General features: G+C 34.3%; 2 protein-coding genes and 2 pseudogenes across 3 annotated transcripts; 2 read left to right on the top strand and 2 right to left on the bottom strand.

Annotated features, from left to right (window-relative positions):
- The first annotated feature begins 2,957 nt into the window (after nucleotides 1-2,957).
- On the top strand, nucleotides 2,958-3,798 carry LOC102661419 (uncharacterized; annotated as a pseudogene). Its single transcript, NR_163706.1, has one exon. The product of NR_163706.1 is annotated as an uncharacterized protein (transcript).
- Nucleotides 3,799-5,502: 1,704 nt separating this feature from the next.
- LOC100803705 (DUF21 domain-containing protein At4g14240) lies at nucleotides 5,503-11,623 on the top strand. The gene is made up of 13 exons (XM_003529561.5): nucleotides 5,503-5,995; nucleotides 6,079-6,155; nucleotides 6,548-6,631; nucleotides 6,767-6,880; nucleotides 7,300-7,383; nucleotides 7,500-7,571; nucleotides 8,097-8,164; nucleotides 8,536-8,623; nucleotides 8,708-8,781; nucleotides 8,874-9,246; nucleotides 9,342-9,388; nucleotides 9,483-9,564; nucleotides 11,275-11,623. Exons 1-13 carry the CDS (start codon nucleotides 5,752-5,754, stop codon nucleotides 11,347-11,349), a joined length of 1,482 nt encoding a protein of 493 aa, XP_003529609.1. The 5' UTR covers nucleotides 5,503-5,751; the 3' UTR covers nucleotides 11,350-11,623.
- A 6,623-nt stretch (nucleotides 11,624-18,246) lies between these two features.
- LOC100781393 (transmembrane protein 45A-like) lies at nucleotides 18,247-19,984 on the bottom strand (annotated as a pseudogene).
- A 4,897-nt stretch (nucleotides 19,985-24,881) lies between these two features.
- On the bottom strand, nucleotides 24,882-26,148 carry LOC100803168 (uncharacterized protein). Its single transcript, NM_001317532.2, has one exon. The coding sequence runs from the start codon at nucleotides 26,058-26,060 to the stop codon at nucleotides 25,122-25,124; it is 939 nt and encodes a 312-aa protein (NP_001304461.2). The 5' UTR covers nucleotides 26,061-26,148; the 3' UTR covers nucleotides 24,882-25,121.
- Nucleotides 26,149-26,544: the final 396 nt, after the last annotated feature.

The following is a 26,544-nucleotide window of genomic DNA, read 5'->3' as shown; positions in this document are numbered from 1 at the left end:
TCACAACAAACAAGAAGCGAAGTTGTGAGTTTCCGATGGCACAACAAGTTCAAGTATTCACTACATGTTATTGTCCACCACCTCAATACGAATACCTTCGCCGAATCGGAATTTCGAAGCAATTAAAGTGTGCTACTATTCCTTCACTATCAGTTTCCGCCTCTTCTGTTCTTCGTAACGCGTCGTTTTGCTGCACCTCTTCTGTCCACTGCAATTTACCTTCTTCACCCAAAATCTTCGTCAAAGGTAACGTTTCTCCCTCTATCGCGCTTCAATTTTGTCCCTTTAATACCTTGCTCTTCTTCAATTTTTCTCGTTTTCGTTTGTTGAGAAGCTAAACACAATTGCTTAACGAAATTAATTACATGTATCTGGATAATAATAATTGAGTTGCTAGCTGCTTCTGTCTCCGGATGATAATGTATTACGCACAATACAAGGCTTTTCATTCTTATGCGTTCTAGTGCAACAGACTAGTTTTTACTTTAATTTGCATTAAGATGGAAGCACTTCATGCCACTAAAAGGGACGTGCCTACTACATCTGTCTGCTTGAAAATTCCCCATCATTGTATTTGTTGTCGTATTATTATTAATATCTCATCTAAAGTGAGCAAATATGGTTATGTCCAACCTTGGATTTTGGTGGGTTAAGATCATTATCTATGTTTAGTTACATAATGGATAAATGTACCATTACTTGTGCACTTTTTAGAGAAACTCCTCTTGAACCCGAAGAAGACCTGTATGTGGAATTTAATTCCTTTGCTGAGGAATTATAGATGTTAAATCTTGGGACAAGCAACTTTAGGCCGGCCAAATTCAGGCTTAATGTACTTTGAGTTAGCATTTTGTCATTCTAGTCCAATTCAATCTAAACTGTGGGTTGGACAAGCAGGTCCATTGCCCCCTTTAGTTTTTCCCCCCTAAAATAAATGTCATAGGCCTAATATTTATAAAATGTAAATTAATGAACACGAGTAGCATGATTTTGAATCAATGATAACCAATGAAGCACTTATTTTTGATGCAGACACGATAAGATCACCAGGACTCTGCACATACATACATACATACATACATATATATATATATATCATCATTACAAAAATCTAACTTGAGAATTAAGATTTATATATATTCACCTTCTGAAAACCAAGTTGTTATGCTTTACAATTTTCATATGATAATGATAATGACCCTAAAAAAAATAGTAAGAGGGATCATTTCACAATGCAATCTTTTCCAAGAAATTCCTAGGATAAGAAGATGAATCATATATCTCATAAAAGTGAAAACAACTAGTTAAGTCCTACGATAATGAGCCTCACAATATTTATAATATGAGTTGACCTTAAAAAAATTCCTGATATGAGTGCATGACACAGAGTAGGTGTTGGCTCACTCTTTAGGCTGGTGTCCAAGTCGTGTTGGAGACTTGGAGAGGTGTCTGAACTGATTTTTTTTGTGACACAGTGGAGGGGTGTCTGACATGCGTGTGTCCAACAAGACTGTGTCCATCATTCCGTTCTGCGGAGATATCTGTGCTTTGTGATTGATAACAAATTAGCAAGCTAGCTTATTTGCAATTGGATTTCAATTCTTCAAATAAAAGAAATGGTGATATGCTAGCACCAAAGGCTGGCCACCCCAACTTTGAGCTGAGTCAGAAGAAGTTAACCAAATTTCAGGCTTGAACATGTTAGATTAGCCCACACATTTTATTGGGTTATTTGAGCCTGATCCATTATTTTGCAGCTTTATTAGGAATGCAAAGCTACATGCTGGAATTTCACAAGTTTTCTGGAATCCTGGGCAGTGTGTCCTTTAGTTCAATACTAAGTATTATTTCTGTGTTGCTAAAGATTTTTTTTAGATGTCACCAATCATCTAATAAATAATCTTTACAACTGAATAGAAATCATTGGATCCCTTTGACTCTTGTATCATCATCACAAAATCTCTTGTATTGCATGTGGACTGTGGTAACATCAACTGATTGATCCACTATCTGCAATGTTAGTCTTAATAATAAGTTTTCCATATCCATTTTTTGTGATTAATCATTATACTGAAGTTTTCATGGTGGGCCAATGCAGGGCTTCCTCTCTCAACCTCTGAAGGACGTCTGATGAAGGTGTTTTCAGAGTTTGGTGACGTTACTCTAGGTAATAATAAATTCTTTTTGGGTTGGTGTTTTCAGAGTTTGGTGAAGTTACTCTAGGTAATACTAAATTCTTTTTGGGTTGTTGGCATGCTATCTTTGGATTTAACCTTTATTTCAGGGGGATATTTAGTAGAAAAATGTTTTTCATGAATTGAATCTCATTTTATGAAAGTCTTGAATCTATTAAGGACCTTTAATTTTGATTGATTTTATCACATGGCAGTCCAGCTTCCAATAGATAGAGAGTCTGGGCAGTCTTTAGGATTTGCATATATTTGGTTTGTCAAGGAAGAGTCTGCCCAATTGGCTGTGCAAGAGATGAATGGAAAGGTGTGCATGACTTTTGAGAGTTTCTAACTATAAGAGATATCCTATCCATACTAAAATGTTATTGACCTGGGCGCTGGTTTTGTGATGCAGTTTTTTGATGGCAGGTTTATTTATGTTACAATTGCAAAGCCTGGATCATCAAAAAGTTCCAAGAGGACAACAGCCTACAAATTTTAATCATATGAACAGTTTCCAATTGCATCTTTTTCGTCCCCCCACCACCAAAAAAAAAGAAAAGGAAAAGCTATTCTAGCAACTTTTTTTAATTGTTAGTGTCCACAAACTTTTCCACTGTCTTGTTGAATCTTGGTTGGCATTAAAGGACCCTATCAATTCCTTGATGGAATGCTACACATTCTATTCCCTAGCCTCAGAATCAAGAGACCCCTTGATTTGCAAAGTAACTAAACTTATCACAAATAGTATTATGTGTGGGTTATATACATAGTGAAGTTCCCATAACAAAAACATATATTGCTTTGAAGTTGGTGATCAAGAACAAGCAGCAGTTCTAGTCCCTCCTGGGGGGTGGGGGGAAGTGCAAGGTTTTAGCCTTCTATCTTTCGGTGGCTGCTTTGATAGCTGTCGCGACCTCCCTCAAGGCACCGGATATGGGACAAGGATATGGTACCTCAGTGATCGACCTGTGGAGCTACAAGTAAGGTTGGGATCATCACTGAAGAAGTTTCACACGTTGAAGCAAGGGTCTTCTCAAAGACTGAAACGGAAAAGCATATATATATAAGGCATATATGCCTGGAAGGAGTGACAGTGTTGGTTGGAGCTTGAAGAGCTTATTGTATTGCTATGATGAAACTTGTCACCCTTATATTTTGGATTCATGACACAGGGTGTCATTCCTTAAGGATGGTTAAGCAGCAGTATATTAGCCTCAAGGATCCGAGGGATTCTTCTGAGATGAAAATCTGCTGGGATCATGAGAGGTTCTATCTCAGTTCGTAAGAGAACGAGACCAGATTCTGCTGAATTTGTTGAATTTGGCTCTTAAGTCTAAACTTATTTCTCAAGTTTGTTTGTCATGAGTTAAATAGTTACACTATTTTTGCCTTCTTTTTTTTTTTAAAAAAAAAAAAAATTCATTCGTAAGAGAGCGAGCTCCATTTCTATAGTCTCCGTCTAGAAAATCAATTCAACAGTACTTTGGCTGTGCTGGTCGTGGGAATTTTTGGGTAAACAATAATAGTTTTTGTATTTCACTAGTGGGTACATTATAACATGTTACCTTGATCTGAAGTTCCCGCAAACATTGACAAGTGATATTCTATTGTGATTTTTTTGTTCTTTTGCGAATCTCTTATTTTCTGTACACTGTGAATCAATTAAATTCATAAAAAAAATTGATATTTCTGTGCAATTCATTTTTCGATGGTAACCGATTGTTAATCGAACCACCCGACTTTTTTCTATATGGTTCCTTTGGAAGTGGAGGGAGAGAGCTAACTAGCTAGCTATAGGGTTGGAACTAAGTGGTAAATATATATCTTGTGGATTACTAATGCCTTAAAAGGCCGATGTTCGAAGGTGATAGGAAGCCTAATGAAAACTGAAAAAGGCAAAAAAGTTTGTGTAGAGAATGGAAAAGTTAAAAGGATGCTGATTCACGCTGTAGGATTATTGGTCATGTTCAACTACAAAATGTATTTACAGTTTGCAATCCATTTGAGTGCCAAATAAGAACACCGAGACTCGAAATTTCAGCTTTTGTCCTCTGTCTTTTCTTGCCATTTTGGATTCTGTTTGTCTCTTATGTGCGCACTATATCTGTCTCTGTCTGATCTGATCTATTAGCAGCGCAGCCTTGTGCCAATTTATTAGGTGATTTGTATTGGAACTTATATATTACGTACTTTTATTATCCTAGCTTAAAAAGATAGCAATCTAAATAAAGGCAAACTGGGCTTTATAGCTTTTGTTTAATTTTGGATGGAAGAGCACTTAAAAAAAGTTAGAAACTATTTAAATAAGGTCTAGGTACATTTCATGTTTACTAAAAAATAGAGATGTACCGGTTTCAATTACCATAAGTTGGGTTCAAAGATAAGCTAATTAAATTTGGCTTACTTTTATAGTGAATTGGAAAAATGTTAATTCAGCATAACCCTTTAATCTGGTGAGTTCACTTATTAAATAAAGAAAATGAAAAACAGAAAAAAATTCTAAAAAATGTAAAAAAAAATCCAAAGCCAAAAACATAAAAAAAACATGTTAAAAAAATTACCATTATTACCTAGTAATAAAATAAAAAAAAAATAAACAAGCTCATAAATTGACCTATCTCATCGCAGACTAGTCTTTGTTTTTGAAAAGATCATCGCACACTAGTCTAACTTTGCAAAAGTAAAGGTGAGCCAAATTTTAAAATGTAGTATAATCGAGGTGTGGGTATTTTGTCAACCATTTTTTAGAACTGTCTCACTTGAAAGTCGCAGTGTGTTAAATTATTTAATTTGCAACGACTTAACTCTGCATCTCTATTCAAAATAGATATACAGCCTTTGTTTTAAAACTTATTTTTGGGTTTTGCTTGACCAGTTCATTCCAACCAAACCTGCATTAACCAGTTTAATTTAATTTGTTTTGTTATAGTTTTTCTTTGGGTAAAAAAAAGTGACTATAATCACTTGTAAGATTTGATTTAAAATCTCCTGCAATATTTTAATAGGAGAGGGAATTGGTGTTTGGTTTACTGGTACATCTCACGTAGACGTAGACACTATTCTCTACCACTCAATAAAGGACAGCTGGGCCTGATTGACCACTTGTTAGTACATGTACATCATTCATTTTTGTTTTAAATTTTTTTATATTATCTTTTATTATGTTATCGATATAAAATATTAATTAATTTTATTAATAATTAATCTGATAAAAAAATTTAAATAATCACTTTTAATATGTTTTTATTTTTATAATAATTTTTTTTATCTATAATACTCAAATCTCAAAAATTTACTTAAAGGGAATCGAAATTGTAACAGTCAGACAAAGGTGTTGGATAAAATTTTTGTTATATACTACTGCCATTAACTTAATTAATTTATTTAGCTAAAACAAAAGAACACGTGCTATTTTGAGTTGAATTGAAAATCGAGAAACGGAATGATGAAATAACGTAGGGAGTTGGATCTGTGGTTTGGTTGCGATGCGGTGTGTTGCGAATCACTGTCCAATCCCGATCGCTTGATCCAGACAGTGAATCAGAATCAGAATCAGAATCAGAATCAGAGAGAAACGATGAGGGCAGTAAGTGCGTTAATGGTGGCTCGGATGTTGACGCGGGACCACTCGCTCCCTGTCCTTGGCAACGAAAGCATACCCTTCGGATCGGTGTGGTGGTTCGCCTATGCCGGCGTCTCCTGTTTCCTCGTCCTCTTCGCTGGCATCATGTCCGGTCTCACCCTCGGACTCATGTCTCTGGGCCTCGTGGACCTCGAGATCCTCGAACGCAGTGGTTCTCCTGCCGAGAAAATGCAAGCTGGTACTTCCTCGTTCTCTTTTCTTTCTTCTTTCACTCCCAATTATCCTACGTTAATCTTTTTGTGTCGTCGTGTGTATATGCAGCGATTATACTTCCTGTGGTTAAAAAACAACACCAGCTTCTTGTCACCCTACTTCTCTGTAATGCTGTTGCCATGGAGGTAATTTAATTGAAATGCATCGCCCCCTTTGCCTACAATTAATTTCTCATTCCTACTTACTATGATTGAAGCTTAAGCTGTTTGATAGAAGCTCATCAGATGACTGACTTTACTGCTTTAACACTTTTTGTTTATTGGAGAAGTCAGGTTATGTAGACTAGTTTTAGTCCCATGGTCAAGTTTTTTTCTTTTCTTTTCTTATTAAAATAACTTCTTTCAAATGACCACACTTTTGTTGCTGAATATGCTTTTCTATGTAATGGGCAGGCACTAGCTAGTGACTGGTTGTATACTTATTTATGCTTCATATGGATTATGTGTACAGTTCATACTGATTCCTAGATCCTGCCTAACTTTTTACAGCCATTGGCTTTGAAACTTGCAATCTGCAGGCTCTGCCGTTATACCTAGATAAACTATTCAATCAGTTTGTTGCTATCATTCTCTCTGTAACTTTCGTTCTGTTTTTCGGGGAGGTATGTGATTTTCTGACTTTCTGATTCAGTAGTTTAGCCTCAATATTTGTACCCAATGAATATTATGAAGTCCTTTATATATATATATATATATATATATATATATATATATTAAAAACACTTCTTTTATTTCAGGTTATTCCACAAGCAATTTGTAGTAGATATGGTCTTGCTGTAGGTGCCAACTTTGCATGGCTAGTGCGGATTTTAATGATTATCTGTTACCCAGTTTCTTATCCAGTTGGAAAGGTATATTTTTCTGTAGTGGTTGTTCCTTGGCATTCTTTTGATAACCTATATAATATAACTGAGAAGAGAACGAAGAAATGGAAATTATAGCATATCATTTCAAGGTTTTCCATGAGTCATCAGTATGCAAATGTTATGTTGATTATGATGTGTGTACAAATTAGGTATTTTTAAAGTTGTTCGTGGAGATAGTTACATCTGTCTTTCCTAGTTTAAAAAATGCTATAGCATGATAGCAACAGAAAATGAGAAATATTACTATTTACTGGCACGCGTTTAGGGCTGAAACTCTGGTCAATCTCACTAGCTCTTCACACCAGAAAGCATAGAGAACCAGTTTTTCTCATTTATTTATGATGGATTTTATTTTAATCATGATGACCTCAAGTGTTTCTTTTTCTCACTAATATTTGTTCCAGGTTCTGGATCACCTATTGGGGCATAATGAGGCTTTATTTAGGCGAGCTCAGTTAAAAGCCCTTGTCTCCATTCACGGCCAGGAGGTATAAATTAGTAATTATTTTTGAATAAACAGAATAAGTCATGTCAAGATTGGTGAAGCTATTCATTGTCCTGTCTTGGTGTTTGATTCATATGTGTTGAATTTGCTTGTTTATAGGCCGGGAAAGGTGGTGAGCTTACACATGATGAAACAACAATTATCAGTGGAGCACTCGATTTGACTGAAAAGGTAGGTGCTGCAATTCACCTGCTGGATTGAATGTCAACCTATTCATTAGTGTTCCATTTCATGTCAATCCAATACAATTTTTAGTAGGTGATGTTCAATGCAGCAGAATATGAAGTTTCTTACCTATTTTTGAGTTTTAATATATGTTGATGATGGTAGAAAGTTGAGACATTAGAAGTTTACTTCATGTACCTGTTTACTTGTCTTCTGCTTAGGAATGCTAGAAAATGTCAATACTCAACTGTGTTAGAACTGGAATGGGAAACTGTATTCGATTAAATATTTATCAACATACCACTCCATGTTGATGCCAATTTGGCCATCCACTTCCAGTAATCCTGTTCTATAAATAATGCAATATCATGCATACTTGAGTTTTCTTTGTGTTTAAATTCGTTATTAACTTAACTATCATGCTTAATGCTGTTCACTTATATGTGGCACATTCAACGCATTCTATTCCAGCTTGCTTTACAAATTGACTTTTCTGTTTGTTACTGTGTTTTAATTTGTCTCTTTGTACAGACTGCTGAGGAGGCTATGACTCCTATTGAATCGACATTTTCTTTGGATGTTAATTCAAAGTTGGATTGGTAAGTTTTCTTAATTTCTTGATCATTATTCTTTAGCCGGTCACAAATAGGTGATTGAATTTGTTTTGAAAATGACTTCTCTTGTTGATGATGAATTCATTTGTTTTCACTTTTTGACCTTTGTGTTTTGAAAGTGGTTTCACTTTTTGTTGCTGAATATTTCTTTTCCACTGCACCAATTGCTAGAACATGCAGAAAATATTTCTCTAGTCATTTCCCTCAAAACTAGTGGGACCTAACTTTGGATGCATGTTGGGAGTAGAATTCTTGGTTAGAAGATACAAAACATATGTAAAGAGTAGAATCATTCTTGTTTTTTCCCCCTCTTTTATTTTTTCCTTAATTTTTTAATGCTGCCAATCTTAAATCAGGGAAGCAATGGGAAAAGTTCTTGCTCGCGGGCACAGCCGAGTTCCTGTCTATTCTGGAAATCCAAGGAATATTATTGGGCTTCTACTGGTGTGTTTTTCCACATTTTGACTTTATATTTTCCCATTTTATTATTTTTGGGTTCTTTCTTATCATTATTTCTATTTAAATTAGGTCAAAAGTCTTCTTACTGTACGACCAGAAACAGAGACACCTGTCAGTGCTGTATCCATCCGGAGAATTCCACGGTGTGCTTTCCTTTATTAATTTATTCTTATGTTTTTTTTTTCCAATCTAATAGTCAAGTATCCAAAGTTTGTGGACGGGTTTATATGTACAGGGTTCCATCAGATATGCCTCTCTATGATATACTAAATGAGTTCCAAAAGGGAAGTAGTCATATGGCTGCTGTTGTTAAGGCTAGGGGAAAAGGCAAAGAAACTCCACAAATCATTGATGAAGAGAAAAATGAAGAAAACAAAAGCATTGGTGGGGATTCACAGTTGACCACTCCGTTGCTACAGAAGCAGGATGCAAAATCAGGAAGTGTTGTTGTTGACATAGTCAAGCCTTCAAAGCCTTCCAGCATTAATAAGCTGTCTGTTTTGCAACGTAGTGATAGCACAACAAATGGTCCCTCTTCAGAAAATATTGAAGATGGTGAAGTGATTGGTATTATCACTTTAGAAGATGTATTTGAAGAACTTCTGCAAGTAAATTTCTGTCTTCTGAGACATTACCCCTTGTCTGTTCAGTGTTTATCTTTTTCCAACCCTGAAAACTGATTATCATCACTTCTTCAATACAGGAAGAAATTGTTGATGAGACAGATGAATATGTGGATGTTCATAAGAGGTAATAGCGTACATGCTTTCAAAAATTAGGTAGCAGAGAAGCATGAAACTTCTGCAAATCTGAATTTTGATGGTACATAAATTTTATTTTGCAGAATACGTGTTGCTGCAGCTGCAGCTGCTTCCTCAGTGGCCCGAGCTCCATCATCGCGAAGGTTGACTAGCCAGAAGGGAGCAGTAAGTGATTTATTATGACACATTTTTCGTGCTTTTAATATTTGTTTCTTGCCTGTTACAGTTGATAAATGAAATCATTCTTTTTCTTACCTCTTGAGACAAGAAAGTGGTTCCTTTTAGGGGTTTTTGGTCCTGAATTTTCATGTTTCTCTACATGGTTTATTATCCTGTAATACTAGATGATTTGCATGGTATTGTATGACTTTAAGGACGTGGATTGAAGGGATATATCTTAGTCTAAGTAATATCTCTCCTTCCACCAAAAGCATCAAGTTTAAATTAGCACATAACATTTTTTGAGAATTTGTAACTAAATGGGATTCAAGGATGAGAATGAGATGATAGGAATTCAGAATTGTTGGCATGACTCCAACATTATGATCCAGAAAGACATTACTTGTTTCATAAGTCATATTCCTTTTAACAAATTATTTCAAGATTTATCTTTTCCTCATTGGTTGGGTTGATAATATTATTAGTGATCCATGCCTCAATCTTTTGGAACTGAATATTTATTTCTAATTTTATCATGAAAAGGATGTATGAATTATTGGTATTCATTATATTATCAAAGTGTCAGGGTCTAGTAAATTGTTTTGAATAAGTTTCTTTGTTCTGATAAAATGCGTAGTAGCTTAAATCCTGAATTAGGTAATACTTTGTTTTTGTATTTCTTATTGTTTCTAAAGTGTTTTTTTTTCACTTTGAATTTAATTATTAACCACCTTTATTCAATGTAAATCCTAGTATGATTCCTCCTCCTCTCCAAAGAGCAAGGTTAATTGGATATTTATGCCATAGTTCCATTCTTGTTTTGTTGATGAGTGCCTCCTGGCTATGAAGATGAACATTTTTTATTATTTATATATACCATTGACAATTGAAACAAGCACTACGGAAGTAAGTGAAAATTTGTACTCTGATGATAATGGGAGCATGAAAAAGGAAACGGTGCTTGTCATGAAACTAGATTCCATCAAGTCCTTCTGCATCATAGTATCATACCCATTTTCAGTGTTTGTACAAGTCTGAAGTTGAGTAATACAATACATTTTCTTTTTTGATTAGTTGAAAAAAGAGTATGCAGGCACAAAAAGTGTTTAAAAATTAATAGACTTAAATATGTTTTTAGTCCTTATAAATATACTTTCATATAGTTTTAGTAACTATTTTGAGGTGACATGTGACATCACATGTTCTAATGTATGTCATGCCATTAGTAAATGATGATAAAAGCTATTTTTTAAAAAATTAAAATTTATGAAAACCAAAACCAACAAATAGGTTTTTGGAGGACTAAAACTATGTTTAGTCATATTTACAAGGACCAAAAATATATTTTATCCAAATCAACATTTAGGCCATTGAATGACATGAACTAGTAATTGATTTGCCTCTTAGAGAGATCAAATGGCTCCTGCAGAGGTGTGTGTCCTATTTTGTATCACTTGGTTATGGCTATGTGAGTAGCATTAAGTTGCAGATCTATCTCCCAACCCCTTTGTAATTTTAAGAATTTAAAGTTAGTTTCTTTTTCATCAAAGGATATGGGGGAGAGTTATGGATATTTCACGGCAAGTTTCAAATTTTCTTAGCTAGAAGGGTTATGATTTTACTTTTGTTGCGTAAAGGCTGTTAGCCTTTTACTGTATATCCAGAATGGGTGTTCATCCTTTTTTGCTTTCTGGTCTATGTTTTTTAACCATCCAGGGAATCCAAAGTAAGCCAGGGCAAGCTCCAAAGAAATCTGCAGAGGAAAATGGATTGAACTCTACAAAGCAATAAGGAAATGCATATTAGCCTGTCGGGATAATGAACCTTTAATACTGAGGGGCTGTTTATGTGTCAGCAATATGATGAAAAAGAAGTCAAGGAGAGTTTTTTAGTCATTTGATCTTTATGATGTATCAAATTAATAACTTTCCTTTTAGGAAGGGCATAAACGGATGTATTCCTATTTATATAGGTTATTAAGCCGGTGCCATGCTGCAATTTTATGTTAGATCCAAAATGTCTTTTGTTTTTACCGAAAGAAAAGTGTGTTTGTTAGTTTCTTTTACCCATTTCTCTCAATAATCTATTATTTACAAAAAAAAGTGAACTGTATATATTAATAACTTGTTTCAAACAAGAGAAAGAAAAAAAAACATTTAGAGATATTCATGATATATTTCTTATGGCAACTAGATTTATAAATAATAATCAACAAATAGTTCAAAAGATACATTGGTCAAAGTTTTATGATTACCCTATCTCACGCGCATCTGTTACCCGTCGTAACTATTCAATACCCTTATGAAAATATAATCTCATCACAACATTTCCAAGGTCAATTAAGTTTTGAATTTGACAGATGCATTGTTAGAGACATTAGAAATTCTAGTTGAATGTAGGACAAAATATTTGGCTGAGAAAGTTTGTCCTAGGGTGACGAATATAAAAATATGTAGGATGTGTTTGATATGTTGTTGGAAAGAAAATACGAGAGGAAAAAAAATAAAATTAAAATTGAAAAGGAAGTTTAAAAAAAAGGAAATTTTGAAAATTTATTTTAAAACATTTTTCTTACGTTTTCTTTAACTTTTTCTCCAATCTAATTCAAAAAATATTGTTATTTGTATTTTTTTATTATGTTATTTTCTTTCAGGTAAACATTATTACTATTAGTTTGTGTTTGTTTAGTGAAAGAAAAATTCGTTGCAAGATATGAGAAATAAAAATAGGCGAGAGATTAAATATAAGCAAGATAGTTACCAAAGGAATAAAATCTGAAATTTCACAAAGAGCAAAAACTTGTATAACTATTTATTTATTTTTTAAATTTTTTAGTTTTGACCGTTAAATAACTAACTTTTAAAATAGGCCAAAGAAACACAACCTAGCGTATCTTTTTCTTTCTTTCTAACAGAACTAGGGAAGAGCAGTTATGAAGGGTGCCTATCTGTGGTAGATATGACACAAGACATGATAATTTATTTCTCAATGGAATATCTTATATTTTGTCTTCCTATTCGTGTTGTGTCTTGTGTTGATGTCAATATCTGTGTTAAATTTTGTGCTCCTTGGGAGACTAGTAAAACTAGTGTGCCCACAAGCCTCCAATTTTCCCTCGAATAAGTTCATAAATTTTTTGGCATTTCATATCTGAATTTCATATTGATCTGGTAAGAAATTGTCCTTTCTTCACTTGGACTTTGAAACTAATTATGAGGTAATCAATCATCCAAGAGATTTTGTTACACATAAGTTTTGTTGACAATGATCTATTATCGATCTTGCATAAGTTTTTCTCCAAATGAAAAGAAAACTAAGAATAGTAGGCCAAGAGAGTGAAAGAAGACTAAAACAAAATCCAGTAATCAACTAACTATAAACTATACATGTTTATCAACAACTGAAGCATTTTGGTTCCTCCACAGCTGAGCTGACACATGGCCTTCACAGGCAAAGTAAGTAACACTCCAGAACCACTTTGTGGAGCAACTCTTGTGGCAGAGACTATGTAATTGGAGCCTTGCAGCCACTCTGCATGTACACATAACATAATAATAATAAAAAAAACTCACCATGTTCTCAAAACCATGTTTTCCCCCCTAATTTCAAGACACCAATCAAATTCTATTATCCTCACTCCGCATAAGAAACACCGTGCACCTCCATATAATGTAAAATCTAGTTTTCTGCTCCCGGAAGTGCCTTGTACACCGTTGCATTAACCCAGACTTTGGAATTCTCATCGATAACGATTGTCTTGCCATGGCATGGTACAAAGCAAAAGGCCTAGAGGACACACACAGAGAAGAAAGAGGTTCACTTCTTTTGGAACGAAATGTAGTACTTTGATTTTGTAGCCCTTATAAAACTAGAACTCCTTGTTGTTATTTATATATGTGTGTGAATGATAGAAGGTTGTGTAGAATGTGTGAGAGCGAGTAGCAGGTGATATGGGTGGTCCCTGAAAAGAATTGAAGATGACAAAGAAGTCTCCATCACAGTGTCTCCCTAAGCAAGAGGGACTTAATACAACTCATAGTCTCATCCTAATAGTAGTGGCCAACCCTGTCTCTAGAACCCTATATATTATCTACCTTTCTAACTGTACACATAGTATATTCCCAAAGCAACCGCATTTGTGCCTGAATTTCAGGTTGTGTTGTATGGATTCTCCTTGATACTATCAATAATAATGAACCGAAATATTTTACTTTTTCTTAAAGTTAACCAATCACGTAGTCCAGCTAGGATTTTCACCTTGTGATTGAGAAGAGATCTTTAGCTTGTTTTAATTTAGCACCTCATATGTTGCACGTTACTGATGGAAAATAACATCTAGCCTTTCACTCAACAGAATGTTGTGATTCATTATCAGCTTTTTAACAGATCACGTAACATAGCGTGTTCGGGTGAAAATTGAAGATAATTTTTTTTTGTATTTACGTAGAACATAGCCAAGTTAAGTAATTTATGCACGAGATTCCAATCGTACAAATGTAAAAGCTTTAAGAAGGACATTGATTTCTATTTATTTGCTGTCAATAATCCAATCCAATTAGTATCATAACATTAATTTCTGCTGGAATGAGTTTACTTTCAAAGGCATGAAACAAAAAAAAAAAAAGAATTACACTAATTAACCAGGTGCTTTCGACAGTATGTACATACTTTCTAAAGTAATTAGCAACAGACATTAAAAAAACAAAACAAAGTTGGTGTTGGGAGTTTATACATTGCTCCAAAAAATTTCAGCCCCAAATTACACTCCATAGAATGTTAACCACACAATTTCATTAAATGCTAATGTATAACGGTCAAAGCCATTGAGCTAGATGATGACACCTCAAAGCTGGTGGAAACACAAAAAATGTGTTTGTGGGCTAAGAGTGCTTATCCCAATTTAGAAGCATAGAGATACACACCCTCATAATGTAAAACTTCCCTCTTTGTTGCCTCACCATTCTCCTCAACTTGGAAAATCTCCTACCCATGTTTCCTTTTGAAGTTGTGCATGTAGCTCCAATTTGGGCACAATTTATTGAAGATAAAATCCGACGTGGCAGGAGGTTCAATTCAAATGTAGTTAGTGATTGGATCCACGTGTTGGATTTGCACGCGCTCATGTTAAGGCTCCACTTGTACTTGAATTTCACATCAAAATCACGTGCCTTCTCTTTCCAAATTCAACTGAGACGCTAAGTTTTTAGTTAAATCATGCCGGCCATTAGTGAATGTCGCTTCCCTGAAAGCGATTAGCAAGTACAAGAACACCAGCCTTATCTTCAATAGTAGTGTAGCTAAAGCTAACACCTTATCCTCTCAAACAGAGGACCCTTTTTAACTTTCTTGATCATCAAGCAATTCAAATGAAAGGCATGAAATGATTTTCACTTAAGCCTTGGGGATGAACCCAACAAAGATAAACCAGAACTTCAACATCACTCCCCCTCTTTGGTCCACTCCTACTTCCAAGACCTTGATTTGTTCTACTTAAAAATGGGTTCAGCATGTGACTTACAAGCTTGTCAAATAATGTCTCACACTATTTATCAAAAAGGATTGGCACTCAAACGCTCCCACAGCCTTACATCTTATCTTTAAGCATAAAGTGTCTAAGATAAGATCCTTAGCATGTATAACTAATCTTTGTGGACCTTTGGGATTAGTCCTAAAGATATCCAGCTAGAATGGGTCCTAGTAAAATTGGCAAGATGAAATTTGAGTCACAAAGAGGTATAGTTACACCAATGAGATGGAGGCCACTTGTGATCAAACTGGGGACATGTTATTTCAAGTGTTGGGTTTTGTTTTGTTTTTGGTCAGAAATGTGAGAAAAGAAAGTTCCAGGCTGGTGGGGAGACCTACTGTGACTACTATCTGTTGTATCTTTTAAAGAACAGTGATGGACAAAGTTTGGTGATCTGTGTAGTTCAGGATGTGACTAACTGAGACTACACAGGACCAGCGTGGCAACATTCCCTTTAGGGAAACACTGAATTTATGTTCAAATTATGTGTGTGTCAGTGGTGGAAGATATATTAGAGAGAGAGTGAATGCTTTGCTGATTGCTATTAAGAAATATGAGGTCCATTTGAAATTGGAACAACTAGAAGATGACAAAACAGAACTGAATAATTCAGCATGAAATAAATAGGAGACCTATAACTTGTGTTGTATTGGCTAGGGCTTGAGACAAAGCAACAATAGCTTTTAAACTCCACCATAAAGGTGAACAATTCCTATTTCTCATGGAATATTGCTAAAGAGGGGGAGAATTGGATATTAATTGTATTGTATGTAGATGTAGCTCATGTGATTAAGCAACTGGATTTTGAAATTTTGTAGTACTTTCTTTTGTTTTTCTCCCAATCAAATTGGAAAAAAAAAATATCAGGAATTATATTATATAATTGAAATTTGAGAAATTCCACAAACTGTAAAAACGGACTTAGTGGGCCAAATTTGACAGCTCTGTCATCTGACCTTGTGTGTATGTGAGGGGGGCAATGCATGAATTAGGGAGTCAGGCCAGCACATGAAAATCATGCAATGTATTTTGTGGGAGAGGCCAGATTTATTGCCATTAGGGCTAAGGCGATGAGCTTGGAATGATTTAATTTTCAACACAACTTTTTGAAGGTTTGAAATTTTGGGGGCACAAGTTTGAAACTTCAGTACTTGATTACTTTCCATCCATGTAGCCACATGCGCACTTTCTTTTTTTGATGAATTTTTTTGAATAATAATTGAAGTGCAAAAGCAAGGGAAGGGAAGCTTCTTGTGTCTCACTGCAGTTGCAGTGTAGGTGTGCTAAACTATGACTTGTTACTTTCTCTTTTTATGATATGTTCTTTGTTGAAAAATCTTGTACAGGATCCAAGGATTTTTTTTAAGAGTCCGGTCCAGAATGGCAAGTGAAATAAATCAAAAACCAAATTCTTGTTTAAACAATTATAAAACTCGACTACTATTTAAGAAAATGATTTTATAAACATCACATTAACACACAAACACAGAGTATTGATTAGAAGACACTTTATTTTTAAAACACTTTATTCATACTTTTATATATATATATATATATATATTCTCCTTCATTAAGTATGGAATAATATTTACACACATAACATATCAATTACGATATTTATACTCTTTTTTTTTCCCTTTATTACATGAACACACACAAACATAAACATCCCATTCACATCTTATCATATATATGATAATTGATATGTTGTGTGTGTAAATATTATATTTAATACTTAGTGAGAGAGAAAAAAAACTAAGAATATAATATCATATATATATATATATATATATATTCTTATATTTTTTCATCTTTCTTAATAAGTATTGAATAATCATTATATTTATAATTTATTTTTAGTAATGATCATAAATATTATTTTATTTTAAATATTTTATCAATATTTTTTCTATTTCTATCTTTTGTCATATCATAAATTGGATCCTATCTATTTTTTTTTCTTTTTTTCTTTTTTAAGTGTTAAATAACATATTAAGTATACATTAAACATTTTTCATTTTTTTCCCTCTCCTACACACAAAAACATCCCATGCATTAACAATTTATCATATATATATATATATATATGATGTATATATATATTTTCCCTCACTACATGTTGAACAGTATCTGCAAACGATGATATTTATATTTTTCTTGTTTTTTCTTCTCCCTTAATAGAATATTCATTTGGATACATTGGGATTTTTGCCCAATTAATGATGTTCAATAACTATTCAAAGATTTGGTCCCAATGTAGTCCATTCTTGTGAAAAACAACAAATCCTACTCCCCAATTCTAAGCAAAGACCAAATACGCGACTGCTTTTCCTTCTCTGATGATAAAGGGCATCCGATCCCTTCTCGGGTCATAAAGCCGCAAGCCTTCTCGGGTCATAAATCTCACTTTATAAACTAACTTTTAGGATTGAGTTAATATCAAATCAAATCCACATTCTAAGGTAATTTCTCTGCTCTAAGCCAAACATAGTCCAAAACTCTGCATGCATAATTCCGCAAAATAATATTTTGCACTGGATCAACAAGATTAAATAAATCCATAATTATTATATACAAATTAAGTCTCTAAAAATTCTAGTGCAATCAAATAAAGAAATAATATTTATCTTGGTGTCTAATTAATACATGATAACAAACATAATAACCTTGCGTGTATATTTAAAATAAGACGAATCTCCCATGTAAATCAGACTCGATGCATGTTATGAACCACTAGTTTCTTGATAGAAGAAGAAATCGTGCATTTGTGGCAAGGAAAGAACCAAAAATACAAGATGAGCCTGATTAAATCTTATAATCTATACATACACCTCTTAATATTGTATACACAGTTATATTACGCCGTTTGGCCTCGAGGAAGAATTAGGATTAGGGTGGGTAATGAGGACAGAGCGCTGAGATTTAATCAACAGTGGCCTGATATTCATAAGCTCGAGAAAGAAATATCTACTTATTTAAGAAATTGTGATCGCATTTTTGTTCTTACATTTCACATGAGAACCGTGTTATATTGTGATGGAAAAGTATATTTTATAGTAGTGGTTTCACGTGATAACAGGTCATTCATAGAAAACAAATTAATCAATGGAGATGTTTGCATGGAACGTAGAAGTAGAAGTAGATCGCATATAATTAAAGATTGTTACATCTGTCACCAAATCAGAACAACAAAAACATGCTTACAAAAATACTTACATTTTTCTCATCCCAAATCAGAATAAATGTCATATGGAAGACTGTTTTGCTCCACCACACAAATCCCTTGGGTTCAAGAGCAGCAGACACGTACTCTTGCCCCAAGTAGCAAACAAAAACAAATTAAATCAAATCCAATATATTCCTATGAAAACTACCCACATTCACAATGTTCCATTAGCCAACCCCATTGTTTCTGACTTATTAGTTTAATTCCTAATTACAAGACACCTCTACACCCACACACTCAACCTCTATATAATCACAAATTAACACACACATATTATATATATATATATATATATATATATATAGTTTCATCACTACATATATCTACCCTTCCTTATCATTTTGAAAAGAGAATTTGCCCATATGTATGTATAAAGCTTTTGCTGTTGTGATCAAAGGTGCCGCTCTCTTGTGACTCAACGTCGTTGTTAGATTCTTCATCCTCACTCCCCAACGAAAAATACTCCACCTTCTTCTCCCCATAAAGATTGAACAAAACCAAGTACAAAGAAACAGCAAAAACGGTGACAACAATGATTAACCAACTGAATTCGATGTTGACAAGTGAAATAGCGCGGTGAAGTGCCTCGTGAGAAGAGCATCTAACGACCATGTGACCATCCTCATCGTTCATGTAACAACCTTTGGGTATGAGTGAAGGTGTCCAAAGCATGAAGCCCATCACAATAAGCCACAAACCCTGGAAAAATATGCTGACGGAGCGAACAAAGTTGACCAAGAAGCTATGGGGGAGCACAATTCCAATGAGGGCGGTGGAGACTGAAACAAAGACCAAATTCTGTAACAAAAGATGGTACTGTCCTTCTGGGCCCATGTGGTCCGCGGAATGAAGATGGAAGAGAAGCAGTTGTTGGGCAAAGGCTATGGCCCCAAGCAACTGGGTTAGTTCGAATTGGGTCTGGACTCGGGCCCGGTCCAAGATGATTGCACATGCTGCATAGAGGAAGAAGGTGATGGAGATTGAAGAGTGCTCGAAGTTGTGGAGATGGTTGGAGGGAATGGTTCCATCTGGGTCAAGAGGTTGGTGCCGCTCAGGGCCTATGAAGAATTCCGTGGCTACGGAGGCTGTGGAGCCAACCATGATGAGCACAAGCTCTATGTATCTGAACTTGGCACTTGGGAACCACGATGGGCCCTTGTAGGACTTTGGGCTAAGGGCATGGAGCTTGATGTGGTTGAAGAGGTGCCACAAACCTATCAACAAGAAACCAAAACCTGGAGCTACATGTCCCACTAGATTGCCCATATGTTTATCAACTATGTATGTATTTATGATCTTAATGAGAAGTGTGTTTTCTGAGCACAAAGATTTGGGAGGGATAGTATGTTGGTGTTTATGAGGCAGAAAGAGAAAGGAAGAGGGAGATATAAGGTTGGTGTGATGGTTGTGAAGGGGATTTAAGGGTAAAGTAAGAAAGGAGGAAGGAGAGATCACACATTGGAATTCCTTCCACTAATATTTTTAGCAAAACTATTTGTCCATACAAAAAAAAAAAAAGAGAGAGAGAGAAAAAAGAGAGAGGACTGTTTTTAAGAGGGTAAGTTGATGGTCTGCAGGTGTAGTGAGAGAACTGAGGAGTTGGCTTCGCTTTAAAGTCCAACTTTGGAGGATTCACCTTCACTTGTAAGCTTAGCTTTTATATATATATGAACATTACAGTGGCCCAATCTGAGTTCAAATTTCTGAAATAAAATAAAATTTTTATAAATAGAAAAAATATGATTAAAAAGAACAACTATGCTAAAATAATCAGCTAGATTTTAGGGCAAAACTTAGTCATAAGAAAAGTATATAAATATGTCCGCATTTATTAGATGGTAAAAAAAGAAAAACTTAGCTTTTATTTAGTGTCTGCCATATATATGACCCTAGAATGATGAATGAGAATTGAGAGTTGAGGTAGTGCTACAGCTACCTTTCTGTAACACGGCACACCATGAATTCTTTGTGATTTTTAATGCGTTTAATTCTTGGTAAACGCATAACATTAGATAAATAAGTAATTAAATAAAGAGGTTTGGACAATTTGTCATTTTCCCTCTATTTAAAAGGCAACGTTTGTTTTTTCCCTTTCAAAACAGGCTCTAGGTTCAGCTTAGTTCATTTGTCATAGTTTGTAAGACTAACAAAATCAATTTTTAAGATCGAACCATATTTCATTAAATTTGTTGTTACTTGTAGTGTTTCATATGTTGACGCTATTTGCACTATATATGTGTTAATATGACCATTACATTTGTTGTTATTTGTAGTTTCGCCTATTTAACACTACTGATGAAATCGTAAAAGCAAAATGATTTTTTTTATAATTTTATGAACTCGCAATTGAAAACAATGTTTGTGGTGGCATGGTGTGTTTGTTATTATCTTAAGTAGTTTTTTCTTCCTTAATGTATGATCTGTCATTGTAAATAAGCCAGGTAAGTATGATCATCAGTAGCTGTTTAATATTCTTTATTTTGCCTCCTAACTAGATTGTGGCGTGGGAGGGGTACCCGCTACCCTGTACAATTGTTTTTCTTTTCATTCACGTTGTATGTACTTCTGTCTTATGCTAATTAAGAGAGCATTTCTTGCGCATTGTGTTCTTAATTAGCTTTTAAACATATTTTTTTGGATTATCCAAGAAAAAAAATTAAAAAGATTGTGGCATATATAGTTAAGAAGAAAGAAAATCTGAATAGAATTGAACAATCTGGCTGCTCTTTTTTTTTCCGTGTTTTTCTTTGGATTTTTTACGACACTTGTACTTGACAATTCGAAACTGCGAAGAAAATTCGAGGTGTTGATGCTTTTCCTTTATTGTCCAGTGGCCGTGAGAGTCTATTTTGTTTAGAAGATTTTTGGGGGCTATAGAAATGATGCACATGTGTATATGCAAGTGAGTACATGCATGCATGCAGCAGCTAACAAAAGCAATTATTTCAAGTCTATGGTTTTTTTCAGTTAATTTTGGTTGTGGTTTTTGCCAACTGATTTTGTGACACGAGAATGCAATATTAATTGTCGTATATATAAGCAAGTATTTTCCAAGCCTCGTTGTCAAAGGGGTGGGTCTACTTGCAAATCCAAAATCTCTATAAATAAGCAAGTATTTTTTGGAGGGTTAGCTTGCAAGCATGTCGTTTGTACTCCTCGTGTTCTCATCATCTCTTCAAGTGGTTGGGAATCAAATAGGATAGTATTTTAGTGGGGTGTGCAGCAGTTCCCGTAACATTGGATGCAATCATTTTGTACGCATGTGTTCTATTTCTTTCTGTAATTTCCTTAATTAATGCAAAGAGGAATGTTGTTGGCCGTGTGGTGTGGGGATATATGGTGAAATTAAAGGAAATAGGATGCGAGAGCTTCATAAGTCCGTCAAATTAAGTGGGGACATGAATGCTCACATGTAGGAGAGGTGATTGCTGCTAAGGAGGGTTTCGGTTTTGCTTGCGAGATGGGCATATATATGCTTTATTCTTTTTGAGCGACGTATATATATATAATATGACCGTGCATTAAGGAAGTCGATGAGGATTTTTCATAAGACAGCTCTACTCATACAGACAAATTTCTTTATGTCTCTTGGCTTGATGATAGTTTTACTTATGGCTTTATTTAATGTTAGGGAAGATTCTTTGGCCAGCTAATTATGCCAAACATTTCTTAAGCACCACATATTAGATAAAAATCAACAAGTGGGAGTAATATAAAAATGGTAAGGACTTGGACCTTTGCTAATTAGGGTGTTTGGTCAGGGAGTATAAAAACTAATTCGGTAAAAAAATTAAAGTGAATTGATTTTGAAATGTTTTAATTGGTTTGATTTTATATTTAAATAATCAATTTGATTATAAAACTAATTCAAAATCGAACTAATTTTTAAAAAATGGTTCTGAACTTAATTAATTTTTAATGATTTTTAAACTGGTTTTAAGAATTAAGTTAATTTTAAACTTATTTTCAAACTAGTTTTAAAATTATTTTTCTAATTAAAAAAAATATTTAAATAAAAATCAATTCGGTTAACTGAAATAATTTTGTAAAGATAATTCAATTAACCAAATTGATTTTATAAAATAGTGTCTTCTTTTTTTCTTAAACTAATTTTAAAAAAAATCAATTCAATTTAAATTTGATTATAATTTGATTCAATCTGAATCAATTCTTTTACACACTCCTATATTTGGTTAGATATTACTCCAACTTTATTTTATTATTTCTTGATCCTTGTGGATCTTGATATTTTTGCTTAGAAAAATATTTTGTACACCCTCTTAGTATCAACACCATGAGAGAGATAGAAATAAAGGAAAAATAAATTATTGATTTGATTGATGATGTAATGTGATAGGAAAAAAGAAATAAGATGGATTGATAAAATATTTAAAATTTATGGATATTCAAATACAAGTTGCTTACTTAATATCAAAAACAAAAACTGATATATTTATTTGATGGTAATAGGCTTTCTTAGTATTTTTTTAAAGACGATTACTTCACCAGAATTATGGATGGTTTAATCATATAAAGTCAAATGACATACATTGACACATCAAACAATTCTTCAGTTTAATTTTTATTTATTTCTACAGGACATTTTAACAATTTTTTTTTATTTTAATTTTTAATTTAATGTTTTATTAAAAGACCATTCAAGCCTTACTCTTCCAAACTCAATCCCTAGCTAATTCAATGTCTTGCTCTGGTTGATCGTTGCCGGTGGTTCTCCATAACAACCAAAGAAAATTTGATCGTTGCGATAATTAAATAATGACACGTGTGTGTACCATTACCATAGTTAGATAAATAGAACGAGAGACTAGTGAGAAGTTACATGGCCCTTCTTGGTCTGTGCAGAGTAAAAAACTTACCAGCAATATTGGCATGAGCATTAGGTGGATTACTGACACAAATAACACTATAAAGAGGGGTTTACCATCCACAACTCGAATTCGGGTGAGGCCCAAGGGCTGCTTCTTCTTCCGCTGCTACCTGCACTTGCTGGAGGGAAGTTTTCTATTTTCTTTCACTACTAGAAAAATGGCTTTTTACGACGGTTATTAAGTGCTTTTAACGACAGTTGTAAATCGTCGTTGTATATAACGTCGTTGAAACACAATTTCTTTTTTTGACGATTATTATAATAACCGTCTTTGAAAGTTAGAACAATTCAAAGACGGTTATTATGTAATAATCGTCTTTGAATGCAGTGTCTCGTTCAACATTCAAAGACGGTTATTACATAATAACCGTCTTTGAATCTCGAGGACATGTAACTATCAAAGGCGGTTATTACATAATAACCGTCAGATGTAACATTCAAAGACGGTTATTATGTAATAACCGCCTTTGATAGTTACATCTGGTCGACATTCAAAGACGGTTATTATGTAATAACAACCTTTAAGTTGTTATGGAGAAACACGACAACGAACAAGTAAATTTAGGTAGGATTAAATGGTATTTTAATAAAATATTAAATTAAAAATCAAATAAAAATAAAAATATCAAATTTGTTAAAAATTCTTCAGACTTTAATTACAAAAATAAAAAATTTAAATTGAATTGTCTAATGTATAAGACATATTGAATAATACATAACTAGTGTAAATTAAAGTAACACGAAAGTAGTTACCTTTTTTAAAATGTTTGGTATATTCTTAATAGTTTGTGATGTATTTACTCAATTGAACAATAAATATAATGATTTATTTTTTTTAAATAAATCTTCATTTAAATATGAATAATAACTAATCTTAAATACAAATGAAGAAAATTCATATTTAAAACTTAAAATTTAAAATACATTCACTTTCTCCTCTCTCTTTTTTTTTTATCTCTCTTTTACAACACATTGATCACCTTTTTCTTGTTTTACTTTTTTCTTTTATCTTTCTCTTTTATACATCCCATATATATACTACATTCGAAAACGATTAATAATGAATGTGATAGGTAATCTGACTAAAACAGAAGAGAGAAAAAATGAGATAAAAGATATAGCGAATGGATGAGTATAGTTTTCCCTCAAACTTAAGGGTACGCTCCTATTTTTCCTAAAGAAATATTATTTATCCCAGTTTCTAATACATGATAAGTGATAACAAACAAATAGCCTTGCGTTTATATATTTAACATAAGATGAGTCTGCGTTACTGTGTAAATTAGAGTCGTTATAAACCCCTACCTTATTTGGCGCATGCGGGGGTGGGGGATGGCGCATTTGTGGCAAGAAAAGAACCGAAAATAGAATTCTTCATATATGTTTAAACCTTTAGAATTATTTTAATTTATCCATACACTTCTTAATTATATTGTATACACAATTTCACGCAAATAACAGGTCATTCATGGAGAGAAACTAATAGAGATTTCTGCATGAAATGAAGAAGTAGATCGAAGATTGGCTAGCTAGAAGTAGATCGCATTATTGAAAATATAAGATTATTTGGATAGTGAAAAGAGAAGGTGAGAGGTTGTAGATTTAACTTTTTTCATTAATAAAAATTAACAAATAATATTTGTGAATAAAAAAGTAAAAGACTATGCAAAGCACGTTGTAACTGTACGTCATCGCCAACTTTGAACAACAGCAAACACTCTTGCCCCAACTAGCAAGCACAATCAAATCAAAATAATTCCCTTACAAAACTACCCACATGCACAACATTCCTTTAGCCAACTACTTTGTTGCTGACTAAATTAATTAATTTAACTCCTAATTAAAAGACACCTGTACACACCCAACCACTAATCACAAATTAACATGAACATACTTTCATCACGCACTCTCTACATATCTATCTACCTTTCCATGTCATTTTGAGAAAAGATTTTGCCCACCTGAATGAAGCTTTTGCTGCTGTGATCAAAGGCACCGCTCTTTTGTGACTCAACGTCGTCGTTTGACTCTTCATCCTCATTCCCCAACGAAAAATACTCCACCTTCTTCTCCCCATAAACTTTTACCAAAACCAAGTACAAAGAAACCGCAAAAACGGTCACACCGATAATGAACCAACTGAATTCGATGTTGACAAGTGAAATAGCGCGGTGAAGTGCCTCGTGAGAAGAGCATCTAACGACCATGTGACCATCCTCGTCGTTCATGTAACAACCTTTGGGTATGAGTGAAGGTGTCCAAAGCATGAAGCCCATCACAATAAGCCACAAACCCTGGAAGAATATGCTGACGGAGCGAACAAAGTTGACCAAGAAGCTATGGGGGAGCACAATTCCAATGAGGGCGGTGGAGACTGAAACAAAGACCAAAATCTGTAACAAAAGATGGTATTGTCCTTCTGGGCCCATGTGGTCCGCGGAATGAAGATGGAAGAGAAGCAGTTGTTGGGCAAAGGCTATGGCCCCAAGCAATTGGGTTAGTTCGAATTGGGCCTGGACTCGGGCCCGGTCCAAGATGATGGCACATGCTGCGTAGAGGAAGAAGGTGATGGAGATTGAAGAGTGCTCGAAGTTGTGGAGATGGTTGGAGGGAATGGTTCCATCTGGGTCAAGAGGTTGGTGCCGCTCAGGGCCTATGAAGAGTTCCATGGCTACGGAGGCTGTGGAGCCAACCATGATGAGCACAAGCTCTATGTATCTGAACTTGGCACTTGGGAACCATGATGGGCCCTTGTAGGACTTTGGGTTAAGGGCGTGGAGCTTGATGTGGTTAAAGAGGTGCCACAAACCTATCAACAAGAAACCAAAACCTGGAGCCACATGTCCCACTAGAGTGCCCATATGTTTATCAACTATGTCTTGATGAGAAGTGTGTTTTTTGAGCACAAATATTTGGGAGGGAAAATATGTTTGTGTTCTGATGAGGCGGATATTGAGAAAGGAAGAGAGTGTGGTTTTTAAGAGAGAAAGTAGATGATGTTGTACGTGTGAGGGGGGTTGGCTTAATGCCTTAATTTAATGTACAACTTTGGTACGCTTCTCTAATGGAGCATGTATTCTTTTACATCAATATTCACAAGTCTGACCATAGGAACCTTGAGGGATGAGAATTGCGAGATGAGGTGGCGCTGCCTTTTTGGAACAACACAGTACACTTCACGAATTGCTTGTGCTGTCTTAATGCCTTTAATAATTGGTAAACGAATAAAATATGAGATAAACAAGTAATAACTAATTAAATAAAAAGAGTTTTTGACAATTTGTCATCCTCCCTGATGTTTTTAAGAAGGCAAACGCTTGCTTTTCCCTTTTAAAATTTGCTTTG

The sequence above is a fragment of the Glycine max genome, chromosome 7 (genome assembly GCF_000004515.6).
Source record: "Glycine max cultivar Williams 82 chromosome 7, Glycine_max_v4.0, whole genome shotgun sequence".
Lineage (NCBI taxonomy): Eukaryota > Viridiplantae > Streptophyta > Magnoliopsida > Fabales > Fabaceae > Glycine > Glycine max.
The sequence above is the reverse complement of the archived record's forward strand: the minus strand, read 5'-3'. Positions and strand labels throughout refer to the sequence as shown.